Consider the following 12,237-nt stretch of genomic DNA (forward strand, 5'->3'; position numbering starts at 1 on the left):
GAAAAAGTTGCCTATGTAAAAAAAAAAAAAAAAAAACTGGCTCAAGCACTACAATTCCAGCAAAGAACAATGCAGTAATAGTAGGGAATTTAAAACAATGACATTAAAGTCTCTGCCTCAAAATGTGGCAGAGACTTCGGCAGCTAAAGGGTCTTTGGAAACATATTGAGTTGTTTGCGGCAGTTAGTTCTTTTGCATTGATGCTGTTGTGAAAATAGACAAGAGAAAGAAATAAGATTGAAGGCCTCCACATACTTGGGTGGACTCCATGCAGACAGGTACACGCAGAGGTCAGTATTTTTGCGACATTGACGCTTTAAAGCTGGGGACTTCAACTTTGGTCCTTGGGATCTATTGTCCTGCATATTTTAGGTGTTTCCCTGCCTGTTTCAGACATTTCAACAGTACAAGCTCCGTGAACCAGGCACCTCTGCCAAAGCAGACCCCTGCTCCCTCTGGCTGTTTTCAGTCACAGAGTTAAAATTTACAGCTTCGATAAATCTATAGATCTGATACAGCACATCTGGATATATTAAGCTGAAGTGTCCTTTTTCCTTTCTTTTTTTCCTCCTTCAGGTGTAGTTCATGGTTTGTAAATAGTAAAATTATATTTTGATTTGACCCACTTCATGGCGACGTTGTCGCTGTTCAGTTTTTTTGAACATCCTCTGAGAAAATCTTCTGATTTATCCTCCACCCTCAGATTGAAAATCAGTGTTTACATCAAAACTCCTCTTGAGTCAGCTCGTTTTCACCCTGCTGTTGAGCGGGGCTGGAGAAGCCCGTGCTGGCCTTAAAAAAACTGCTCTTGAAACATTTTCAAGTGGGCAGAGCCGAGCTGCGCCCGGCTAAAACAAGCCGTGAAAACTGGGCCCATTGAGTGAACAATATAGGTTTATAAATACAGCATCTTTTCAGTTCTTAAATTTGTCAGGTTCAAGTTAAGTTTGCAAGGCAAGAAACTATGTGGCTTTGTTAGACTTTACCTTATAGGCTATATACTGCATGTTGTTGCTATATTTTATATAGCACACACACACACACACTAATATATAGGCCAATGTTTTTCATTAAAATTTCAACCCAGCATTTGAAAGTTGGCCAGTCTGCCAAGAACTCCCAGACCACTTTTTTCTCTCCCCAGTCTGGTTCTGAGTACCGTAATACTTCTTTTTGTTTTACTTTTACTCTCCATATACACCAAACATATCACTCTGCTAATGCTTTTATTTTCAGATATGTTATTGTTGAAAAATGATGTGAATTGTGGCAGTTTCTAAGAGGAAGGAGAATCATTTAAGTTTACTTGAATATTTATCCAGTACTTGTCATGATTTCACTTTTGTACACCATATTAATATTTATTTGCTCACAAATATGAATATATGCACTGGCATACTATGGCTGTTCATATGGATCAAAAATAAATATAAAAAATAAACAGGTGCTCTAAAAACATGTGTACTTCTACTTATTACAAAATAAATCAATATTGAAGCATTTACATCAATATTGAATCAAATTGGTATTGAATCAAACTGTGACCCAAATAATCTGAATCAAATCGAATTGTGATGTTCTTAATACCCAGCTCTAGTTTTGACTCTATTCATGTGGTTTTCCATAATATGAAAAAGATTAAATAGTTCCTATTAGGACTGTAAGTACAAGGCAATAAAAAGAAAACACTGGATAAAGCCACAGACCATGCAATTTCTGCTGTTAGGATCTGAGATAAATTTAATGGGCACAAAAGGAATATCCTTACGAATCACCCTCACCTCTGTCCACGTCGTTAAATGTGGAATGGAATAAAGTATCACCTCCTCGTAATGCAGTTGCATTTCTTGATTTAAGTTTGATGCCCGTAGACTGATGTTAGTGGGCCACAACCCAACTTTTTCTATTTACTTTATTTTCTGAACATTTACATATTCAATGCAAACATACAATAATGGAGAATAAGGGGTGATCTTTTATAACTATATATAGACTGTAAAATATTATAAATGGTACAGAGGGTTACACAAATGGACTTTAACCTAGTGCATCTTTTCCATTTATTCCATATCTTATCAAATTTGTCAGACTGAAGTCTACTGAGAGATGTGATTTTTTTCATAATGAAGAAACCATGAAAAATCTATTGTCAATCCTCCAACAATGATTATTTTACACTCAATTTCTTGCTAGCTTGCTAGCTTTATGAACAGCCAAACTTAAGATACCAAACATTCGTCTGCATTCTGTGTCAACACAGATAAACAGAGAAGTTCTTCCCATTTAAAGGGAATTTGTATACCCAAAATTATCTTCAACTCTAAATGAATTATAGTGCAAAAATAGTTAATCAGAGGTCATGACAAGAACAAACAGAAATGCCCTTATGCGTCTCAATAATCCAGGTAAAAAATGAAATTGGATAGGTCTTTCTGGGTACTTCTTTGTTGAAAAGTTTGGTCTCTTCCCCCAAGAAACGTCTTGAATCTTTACAATTCTTTGTAAACTGCAGCAGCCACTCTTTTAGTGATTAAGAGGTTCTCATCCTAGATGGAGAGGAACATTGGTTTTAAAGGAGGCAATTTTTTGCAAAGAGAAACTGCCTGTGGTGAAATAGGGGTGGTGGCTCCCAGGTCCAATTGTCCACCTCATTAATATATGGAAGGAAACCTCTATTAAAGGCATATTCAAAGACTCCTATAGAAACTGTTTGGACAAAAGAAGTAGCACATGGACGTGCAAAATCTGTGTACAATCCTGCACACGAAGGACTTTAATTGTCGAAGAGGTGACAGGAGACTTCTTGTATTGCGTTTCGACATGGGCAGCATATTGTAATCTGCTTGCATTGCATTATGATGGATTACGAGTATCCTGCCTTAGGAGTCAAGAGAAGAGGTAGTGACATATATAACGAAGGTTACAACTGTAACTACGGTTCTATGAATCCCCTATGACCGCCAGAGGTGGTGCTAAAAGCACTGAATGATCACTCTTGCGTGTGCACAGGTCGAGAATCTTATACCAACATGGTCACGTGACGACAGCTCAGTCCCTTAATATTCTCGCGAACAACACATTGATTTCAAAAAAAGGTAAAAAACAAAGCAACTGGACTTGTTTAAAACATTGTTCCTTTAAGCCAAGCCAATAACAACTCTAACGACTCCTCGTTACAGAGGAGTGGACCAGTTTCGGTCCATTCCGCTGGCTTAATGGTTTTAACGACCGCCCATTACTAAGGGGTGGTCCTGTTTCGGTTGAATTTGCATGTTATCTAAGCCATTACAGGCCTTTGTTTGGAATGGTATAAAGCTTGTTACTCATCATTACTCCAGACTTTTTGAATTGAGAAAGCTTCCGGGAGAGGAAGCGAAACGTCTTCAACTACGGAAAACAAGTCCAGTTGCTTTGTTTTTTACCTTTTTTTGGAATGACCATGACCTGGATGACTGAGAATCTTCACCAGCAACACATTGATTCCGAGGGACCGAGTGCTCTGGCAGTCATCCGGGATTCATAGAACTGTAGTTACAGTCAGAACGTTCGTTCTATTTCATCCCTACTGACCGCCAGAGGCGGTGCTTAAAGCACTGGATGACGATTACCAACAGAGTCCTGCGGAATCACACAGAAAGAAACAAACCCCGAAAACACGCCCACCTCACTGAGATGACAATGCGTGCTGGGATAGGATCCCCATCAAAGGGTGAAAGTCGGCCAAGTTAACCCTGTAAAACCTAGCAAAGGTATTCGGGGATGACCAAGAGGCTGCTGGACATATAGCCTCCAGAGGGACCACCGCCATAGCGGCCATGACACACTAATGCTCCTGGTGGAATGGCACCATACACAAGCAGGGGGTTGGCGGACCTGTAGAACGTACGCTTGTTCCACCACGTCCACAATCCAACGTGCAAGACGCTGTGTAGAAGGGGCCTGCCCTTCGCAGGGCCCTGAGTAGCAAACAAACAGATTATCAGACTGCCGCAGAAAAGCTGTGAGTCTGACATATGCCTTCAGTGCCTGAACAGGGCAGAAAGGCTCAGGCCCATCCGTATGAAGGAAAGCAAGCTGTTGCTGGATTCCCACGGCAACAGGGCTTGTGAACAAGTAGAAAGTCTTTTGACACACACTCAAGGCTTGCCTCTGCCAATAGTTTAAATGGAGGAGATCACAGGACAGCGAGGACTTGAGAGAGGTCTCACACAGGCACAACAGGGCATGTGGGAGGTTGCAAACATCGGGCACCTCTCAGACACACAAAACACCCTTGTTACGGCCTATCGTTTCTCCACTCACCGCCGAACAGCAGCAAAAGATGGCAGCAACATAAACTTTCAGAGTGGATGGAGACCGACCTTGAGAAAGCAGTGCTTGAAGGAAGGTTAAAATAAGAGAAACAGGACAAGTGTACAGGGTCCTCATGTCTTGCATGACACCAGCTGCTAAACCTTCCACATATAGGTATACACCAGTCGTGTGGAAGGGGCCCAGACATTAGTCATCATATGTCCGATGTTTCTGTCATACTCTGTGAAGGAAATTCCGGGCCCCGTAGCGGCCAGACCCAGAGTTGGAGGCGGATCTGACCCCCCCAGCTGTGACAGAAGGTCCTTCCTGTGGGGAAGAGGCATTGGAGAGCTGCAACACAGCCTGTGCAGCAATGGAAACCAGATTCTCCCTGGCATCCGGGGGCCACTATAAAGACCTAATGCCCCTCCTGAAGGACCCTCAGGGGTGTTGGGCCTATCAGGGGAAGTGGCAGAAACGTGCAGAGCAGCACTCTCAGCCAGTCATGTGCCAGTGCGTCTTGACCCAGGGGACTGGCATTGTCCGCCAGGGAGAACTAAAATGGGCAATGTGTTGTCTCTTTGGACGCAAGTACAGCTGCTTTGCCGTACTTCTCCCAAATGACCCCCACTACCTCTGGGTGGAGTCTCCACTCCCCCGGTGGTGGGCGTCCCCAAGACAGAATATCGGCCGGAACATCTGCACCCCTGGAATGTGGGCAACTCTCAAGCTGGCGAAAAGAGAGGCTGCCCAGGTCAAGAGCTTCTGGGTCAGCCACAGCAATGTTAACGACTGTGTCCCCCCTTGATGGTTGATATGAAAAACCACTTAAGTATTGCCCGACCGCACCAAGAAATGCTGTCCGCACAGGTCTGGGAGGAAGTGTTACAATGCCCGCTGCACTGACTCCAACTCCAAGGTGTTGATGTGCTGCAGTTTTTCCCGCGGAGACCATGTCCCCCGGCGATCTGTCGCTGCCACGACACCCCCATCTTGTGGTCGACGTGCCGGTAGAGACAACCTCTTGTCGAGACGGCAGCGAACCAAGTGGAACCCTTTTGTCATTAATTCTGCATTTTGCCACTGAGCCAGTGATGCGAGGCAGTGAGAGAACACCCGCAGTGTCGTGCGATGGTGCAGCGTATGAGAAGGGTCCAGCCTCAGGCTGTGAACCACATCTGCAGTGGTCGCAGAGACAACAGTCCCAGGGGTGTTACTGTAGCGGCAGGAACCAGCTTGCCCAACAGACGAAGATAAGCAATAAAGGGGGTGCACAGCCGGGCAGAAAGTCAGGCAGCATTTGCAGAATGCCCTCGACACGCTGAAGGGATGGGCAAACAGTCACAGTGAGGGAGTCCATTGTGATTCCAAGAAACGTGACCTTTGAGATGGAACTAAGTTGCTCTCCTGCCAGTTTACACGTAGACCCAATAGGTCTATATGGTTGAGTAATGTGCTCGTGTCTGCAGTGGCTTGAGCTTCTGTGGGCGCACAGATGAGCCAATTGTCCAAGTAGGGCAGGATCTTTAACCCCCTGGCCTGCAGAGGACACAGGGTCGCAGCCATGCACCAAGCGACATATGTGGGGACAGAGAGACCGAATGGGAGAACCCCGGGCAAAGGCTTTCCCCGAAATGCAAAGTGGAGAAAACTGCCAATGACATGGTGCGATTGGGACATGCAGTATGCGTCCCTCAGGTCAACCAAGGTGAACCAGTTGCCTGGGGAAGATTGTTTGAAGCACACCCCAGATGCTCAACAAGTGGAAAGAGATGGTCTTGAAAGAACATTCAGACCTCTCAGGTCCAAAATTGGGCGGACTCCGCCAGTCTTTTTTGAGACCAAAAACAAAAATACTTAAGTATAAAAGTTCCCTGGGTTCCGCAGGGGGTCGACAGGCAATATACCACCCTTGGCCAGCAAGGCATTCATCTCATTGCTCAGTCTGAGCCTTTACCTGGTCGCAAATTACCGTCATCCTGACTTGACCAGGAACAGGAGGGCTGTGGCGGAACTGTAGCGTTTAACCCTGTGTAAGTGTAGACACCACCCATGGATGAGAATCGAGAGCGGTCCAGCAACTGAGCTAGTCCTGGGTAAAGTGTCCCACCGGCAGCTCGGTGATGCTCTGGCCATGAGCAGGCCGTGGTTGCCGCACGGAGGGTGTAGTTGGGGCAGGACAAGTGCACGAAAGAGACGCATAGGCACTCCCAGCAGAACGCTGCAATCGTCTGCAATGCAGGCCGGCTAGCTGCTGCCTGGTACGCGAAGCCTGGGTTGACTGCTCCAAGGATGCAAGCGCAGCAGAGCCAAATAAGTCCCCAGGAACTACTGGAAGGCTCAGCAGGCTCCCTCTACAGGCTTCGGTTAGAGGAGACTGAGCCAGCCAACTTGGCTGCGTGCTTGAACAAGGGTAGACAGGACACGGCTAATTTCCCTTGACAAATGAGAAAATGCATGAAGAGGTGCGTCCTTCAACCCCTGAGTAGGGGAAAGCCTGCTCCGGCGCCACAATGAGGGATGCTATGCCATGTTCGACAGAAGGCATATGGCCCAAGCCAAACTTGGGCACGTCTTGCATGGCCGCCAGGGCCCTGCCATCAGAGGTCAGCAGCGAAAAGGCCTTGGTGTCTGCACAACAGGCATGAACCACCTTCACATATTCAGCCGGTGAAACAAAGGACAACCTAGTAGTAGGACGTCGAAAAGAAGCACTGAAAGCCGCAGATCGGTTTGTTGGAGCATCCAGCTGCAACCGGGCAAGAGCAGTTCTCAAATCGCCCAGTATCACACCGTCCTCTTCTGACGGAGAGCCGGAAGAGATACGTGAACTGGCTGCCGACAGATGCGAGCCAGAGTCAAACTGATCTTGAAAATTAGTGCCAGATGCTGTCAGGAATATAGCATTGTATTCTCAGTCAAGGCTTCTTGTTGGTGATCTGGTCCCAAACAAAAGGGACACAGATCATGCCCATCCTTTGACTGGAGAGCGGTCAAACATGCTCTGCAGTACGGCTCGTCCAGCATCTCACGCTCACAGGACTAGGTCAGGTCGAGCTGAAATCGCCACCCTTGACACTTAAGCCAACGAACGAATAGGCCAGGAAACCAGTTTGAGCAGAAAATGCTACCAGGGGTTCCTCAGCAGCGTAAAAGGCTGCAAGGAGAACTACAACCACTGTAGCTACAGAAGAAGTACAAACCAGCAACGTTGCAACACTTAATGAGGCAAGCCGAACGCAGCTGCCCAATGAATGATAACACAAGCCCGAAAACGGCTGCTATGTAATAAAATATAGGCAGCAATAAACTAATACAGGCAGCCAAACGCGGCAGCAATTTAACATTATAGGCAGCTGAACGTGGCTGCAATTTAACGATATAGGCAGCCGAACACGGCTGCAATTAACAAATATAGGCAGCCCAACGCGGCTGCAATAGACCCCTTGCATCTGACGTCACAGTCACGTGATCGGGGGTGCGCGCCTCCATCTTGGTGGGCACGCTAGCCTGACAGCCCGTCTACTACATGACAAAACGGGTGATTTAGAGCGTACTTTTAGTTAGTTTATTTTTGGAATCTAAACAATGCCTACGACTTGTTGTGCTCCCGGTTGCACACAGAGGCATTCCAAATCGTTGGATGTGCGTTTCTGTCGTTTACCGAAGGAGGAAGGACGAAGAAAGACATGGATATTTTCAATGAAAAGAGCGCAGGCAGACACTCCCAATGGACTGGGGGAGCCATCATAGTACGAGAGAATTTGCAGTCTACACTTCATCTCCGGTAAATACAACTTAATTCTGCTCTATTCATTGTTCTACTTAAATAGCGGCGGAGGGGAGGTAGCGATCGCTACACGGCCCGGAGAAGCCGCTGTTACTGCTGTAGCCGCCGCCGCTGTCTGGAGCAGAAGCCTGCTCCAGACAGCGGCGCTACACGGGCCGGAGAAGCCGCTGTTACTGCTGTAGCCACCGCCGCTGTCTGGAGCAGAAGCCTGCTCCAGACAGCGGCGCTACACGGGCCGGAGAAGCGGCCCGTGTAGCGCCGCTGTCTGCTGCTTCAGACAGCGGCGGCTACTGCGGCTGCTATAGCGATCGCTACACGGGCCGGAGAAGCAGCCCGTGTAGCGCCGCTGTCTGCTATAACGATCGCTACACGGGCCGGAGAAGCGGCCCGTGTAGCGCCGCTGTCTGCTGCTTCAGGCTACGGCGGCTGCTATAGCGATCGCTACACGGGCCGGAGAAGCGGCCCGTGTAGCGCCGCTGTCTGCTGCTTCAGACTACCGGGCGGGTCTTCCTCTCTGCTTTGTGCTGTTGCACAAACATGTCTGAACATCCATCCATCCATTTTCTGACCCGCTTAATCCCTCATGGCGTCGCGGGCGTTTGCTGGAGCCTTTTTCCTGATATAAAATAATTGCAGCCGTCCAGTGGTTTCAGGGGCTTTCGTGCTCTCTTGTCCGTACTGGCCTGCGTGTTTATAAAGCAGCTGTGTCGGGGTAAGAAACCCTTGGCCAGCATTTCACAGACTCGCTCCGTCCCTTCAGGCTTTTGCTGTGTGGATCTGGCAATCTGATACCATCAACCATCAACTTACTCTTAAAACGATCTTGTGATACGTTATCTAAAGAAGAAAAATACCTGGAGAACTCGTCATTTTGTCAAATGGCGTGCCAACCAATATGGCCGCCACGCAAGGGGTTCTGGGTAACGGAGTCACGTGGTTGCAAGGGGTCTATTTAACAATATAGGCAGCCTAACACGGCTGCACAGTAAATGAAAAAGCAAGCCCTGAAAAACGGCTGCTCTGTAACAAAATATGGGCAGCCGAGCACATTTGTACAATGAACGAAAAAGGCAAGCTGAACACGGCTGCTCAAAGCTGCTACGACGATAAAACAGGACAACAGCAACAAGCTGGTCGAAATCGGCTAACGTCTTACCACCAGCAATGGGGAAATCGACGTGGGGAGCGAACGTCTCCCCGCTCCCGCCGATCAAAGGGAAACAACTTACCAAAGGAAGAACAAAGTTGTATCAAGAGGAGCTTGCGCAGCCTCTGGAGGGCGAGATGATTCTCGCAGCTCCGACTGTAGTCTCGAGGCTACCTGCGACAAGCAAATCATTGACTTATCACCTGTTCAACCTGCATGCGAGAAGATGAAAATGGACTGAGCTGTCGTTTACACGTGACTAATATGGACTTACCGTGTCACCGGGGGTCACACGTGACCATGTTGGTATAAGATTCTCGACCTGTGCATGCGCAAGAGTGATCATTCAGTGCTTTAAGCACCGCCTCTGTGCTAAAATGGCAGACAGAGCTCAGTAAAAAGCCTGCTGGGAGTGCTGGGAGTGAAGTCATTGTTATTGTTCTTTTCCCCAGTTGGGTCAGTTTGGAGCTGCAAAGAGTTCACATGGGCGACATTTTAAAAGAAATGTAAATGACCTCGTAAAAAAAATTTATTTCAGAAAAAATTGGAATTGAGCATCAAGACTTGCAGTGTAATTATTGCCTAAGGCTCAAACATAAATTGGAGCATGTGCCTTAAAATGTGTTTTATAATGTTGCCGGTTTGGAGGTCAGTTCACCTAATTAATTAGTAATAACAGTATTATTACTAATTAATTAATATGTTTTAAATTTTTCTTATTTCTTTTGTTGAAGCAGAGACTGTCATAGTGTAGTCCACGTGTGTACAAAGCATGGCCAAAAGTTCGATCAAAATGTTTAGGTATAAGAGGAAAATATATGCGTTTTATTAAATTTTCTTTGTCTTCGTTTTAAGTCCATTGTAAATAGGCCACAAACATCCACCAACGTTTACTTAAAAGCAGCAGATGATGGGGGCACTCCACTAAGTTTTGCAAGTGTTTTTCTAAAAAAGAATGACACACAGCCCATTCTCCTTGTTAAGCGAAAATTCACTATTTTAGATGAAGATCTAAAGGTATCTTTTTAGATGGACTATATTATGACATCACACACCATCTCTTTGTGTTGTTCTCTAGTCTCTTGTTTACATAGCTGAGCTCCCAGTCAGGGCTTGGCCCTTCCCTGCCCATAAAATTCCACTGCCAGGCACAACATGGCGGAGAGTACGCCCAGCGGACCAAAATGTTCTCTTGCTAACAGCATTGTAAAGTTAGGAGTTACTTACTAGACATGTTCCTCTGGAAGGTGATGCTGTTTTGCTGTGAATTTATCCGCATACAAGGCGATGGGTCAGAAATGGAGGAGAAAGGGGGGGCTGGGTTGCAGCTGGAGCGGAGGTTCAGGTGTATCTTGATACACATCTTGTTTTGGTGCACAGACAGTACTCACACCTCACCTGTGGTGAAAAGTCACTTATTGCTCCTTTTAGATATAGGAAAAGAAATCTAGACCAACTACATAGGAAAAAGTGGGCGCGCTGGTGGCGCAGTGGGTAGCGTGACCCATGTACGTGGCCTTAGTCCATGACGCGGTCGACCCGGGTTCGACTCCGACCCGTGGTCCTTTGCCGCATGTCTCTCCCCCTCTTCCACCTTCTTCTTGTCAGCCTACTGTGTTATAAAGAAAGCCACTAGAGCCGTGAAAAATCTCCAAAAAGGTCAAAAGATTTGGAAACCATATACCTGCAAGCATGTGCTTTGTGTTTTGGGTGTAGTGATCCTGCAGATGCCTTTTTAACAAAAATTCATCTACCCTGATCACTTCATGAAGTTATTATTGTTGAGCTGATAAAAAAATTTAAAATTATTTTTGCATTTTTAATTAAAAAAATAAACCTGGCAATGAGTACTCACTATTCTTGTGTGTGCCAATGGTGCAAGGGTAGTGAGCACGACACAAATACGGAGGCCTTAGTCCTCGACGCGGCTGACCCGGGTTCAATTCTGGCCTGAGGTCCTTTACTGTATGTCTTGCCCCTCTCACAAACCCCCTTTCCTGTCAGCCTACTTTTTGCAAAACAAAGCCACTATTGTTGTAAAATCCCAGAAAAACAATATATATATATATATATATATATATATATATATATATATATATAAATAAAATAACCCCCCAAATGCATCACACATTTTGGCTCATGTGGCAATAAGTTTGGCTATGACTTATTTAGGCAGCTTCCTTTCCTACCCCAATCTATTGTTGGGGTCTTGCTCACAAAAATGTTAAAGTTTGCAAAGAAAATGTGATTAATCCTAACCCTTATGTTCTTTTTTATTTGACAGGCACCAGGTTCATGAAAAGGAAGAGTTCAAAGCCTTAAAGACGCTAAACATATTCTACCAGGCAGGCACCTCCAAGACTGGCAACCCTGTGTTCTACTATGTGGCCCGCAGGTAGGACAATCCATTGTTGGAGTCTATACAAGCGAACTGTTTTTCTTTTAAACCTTGTTAGTAAAGTAGTATAGTTTTCTTAGTACCACTGAAGGTAGTGATCTAAAAACCTACCGTATTTTTCTGACTATAACTCACACTTTTTTTTTCATAGATTGGCCGATCCTACAACTTATATTCAGGTGTGACTTGTATATAAAATTTTAATGGTAATTCATCATGACCAGTATGAACCAAGGAGTAAACATTACCATCTATAGCCACAACAGGGCTCGCTGGGCTTGTGAAAACTATCCTGCTCCTGTACCACTTAAAATAGGTGACCAGATGTCTCCGATTTCTGGGTACTATCCGCATTTTTTAAGGCCGTCCCTGGCAAAAGCTGTCGCCAGAAATGTCCCCGATTTCAGTGTATCACGATGGAGTTAAAAAGTTTAGCACAACAAAAGGTATTTACTCAGTCCTGCTACTGTCCCGACGTAGTAGAAGAACTGAGTCGAACGTGCCTCCCTGCCCTGTCAGCGTTGCAGATCATGCTAAATAAACCTACCCCCAGACAGAGATTCTCAACAGAATCAGAGATATCCCCTGTTTTCATAAGAGAAATCTGGT

General features: G+C 45.9%; 1 protein-coding gene across 2 annotated transcripts in view; it reads left to right on the forward strand.

Moving 5' to 3' along the window:
- nf1a (neurofibromin 1a) overlaps positions 1 to 12,237 on the forward strand; it is a gene marked incomplete at its 3' end in the record, with an annotated part of 324,294 nt that overhangs the window by 218,430 nt on the left and 93,627 nt on the right. For both annotated transcript variants that reach the window (XM_036133286.1, XM_036133287.1), the window contains 1 exon segment: positions 11,515 to 11,625. In XM_036133286.1, coding sequence (XP_035989179.1) covers positions 11,515 to 11,625 — 111 coding nt within the window.

Source organism: Fundulus heteroclitus, unplaced genomic scaffold (assembly GCF_011125445.2).
Source record: "Fundulus heteroclitus isolate FHET01 unplaced genomic scaffold, MU-UCD_Fhet_4.1 scaffold_60, whole genome shotgun sequence".
NCBI lineage: Eukaryota > Metazoa > Chordata > Actinopteri > Cyprinodontiformes > Fundulidae > Fundulus > Fundulus heteroclitus.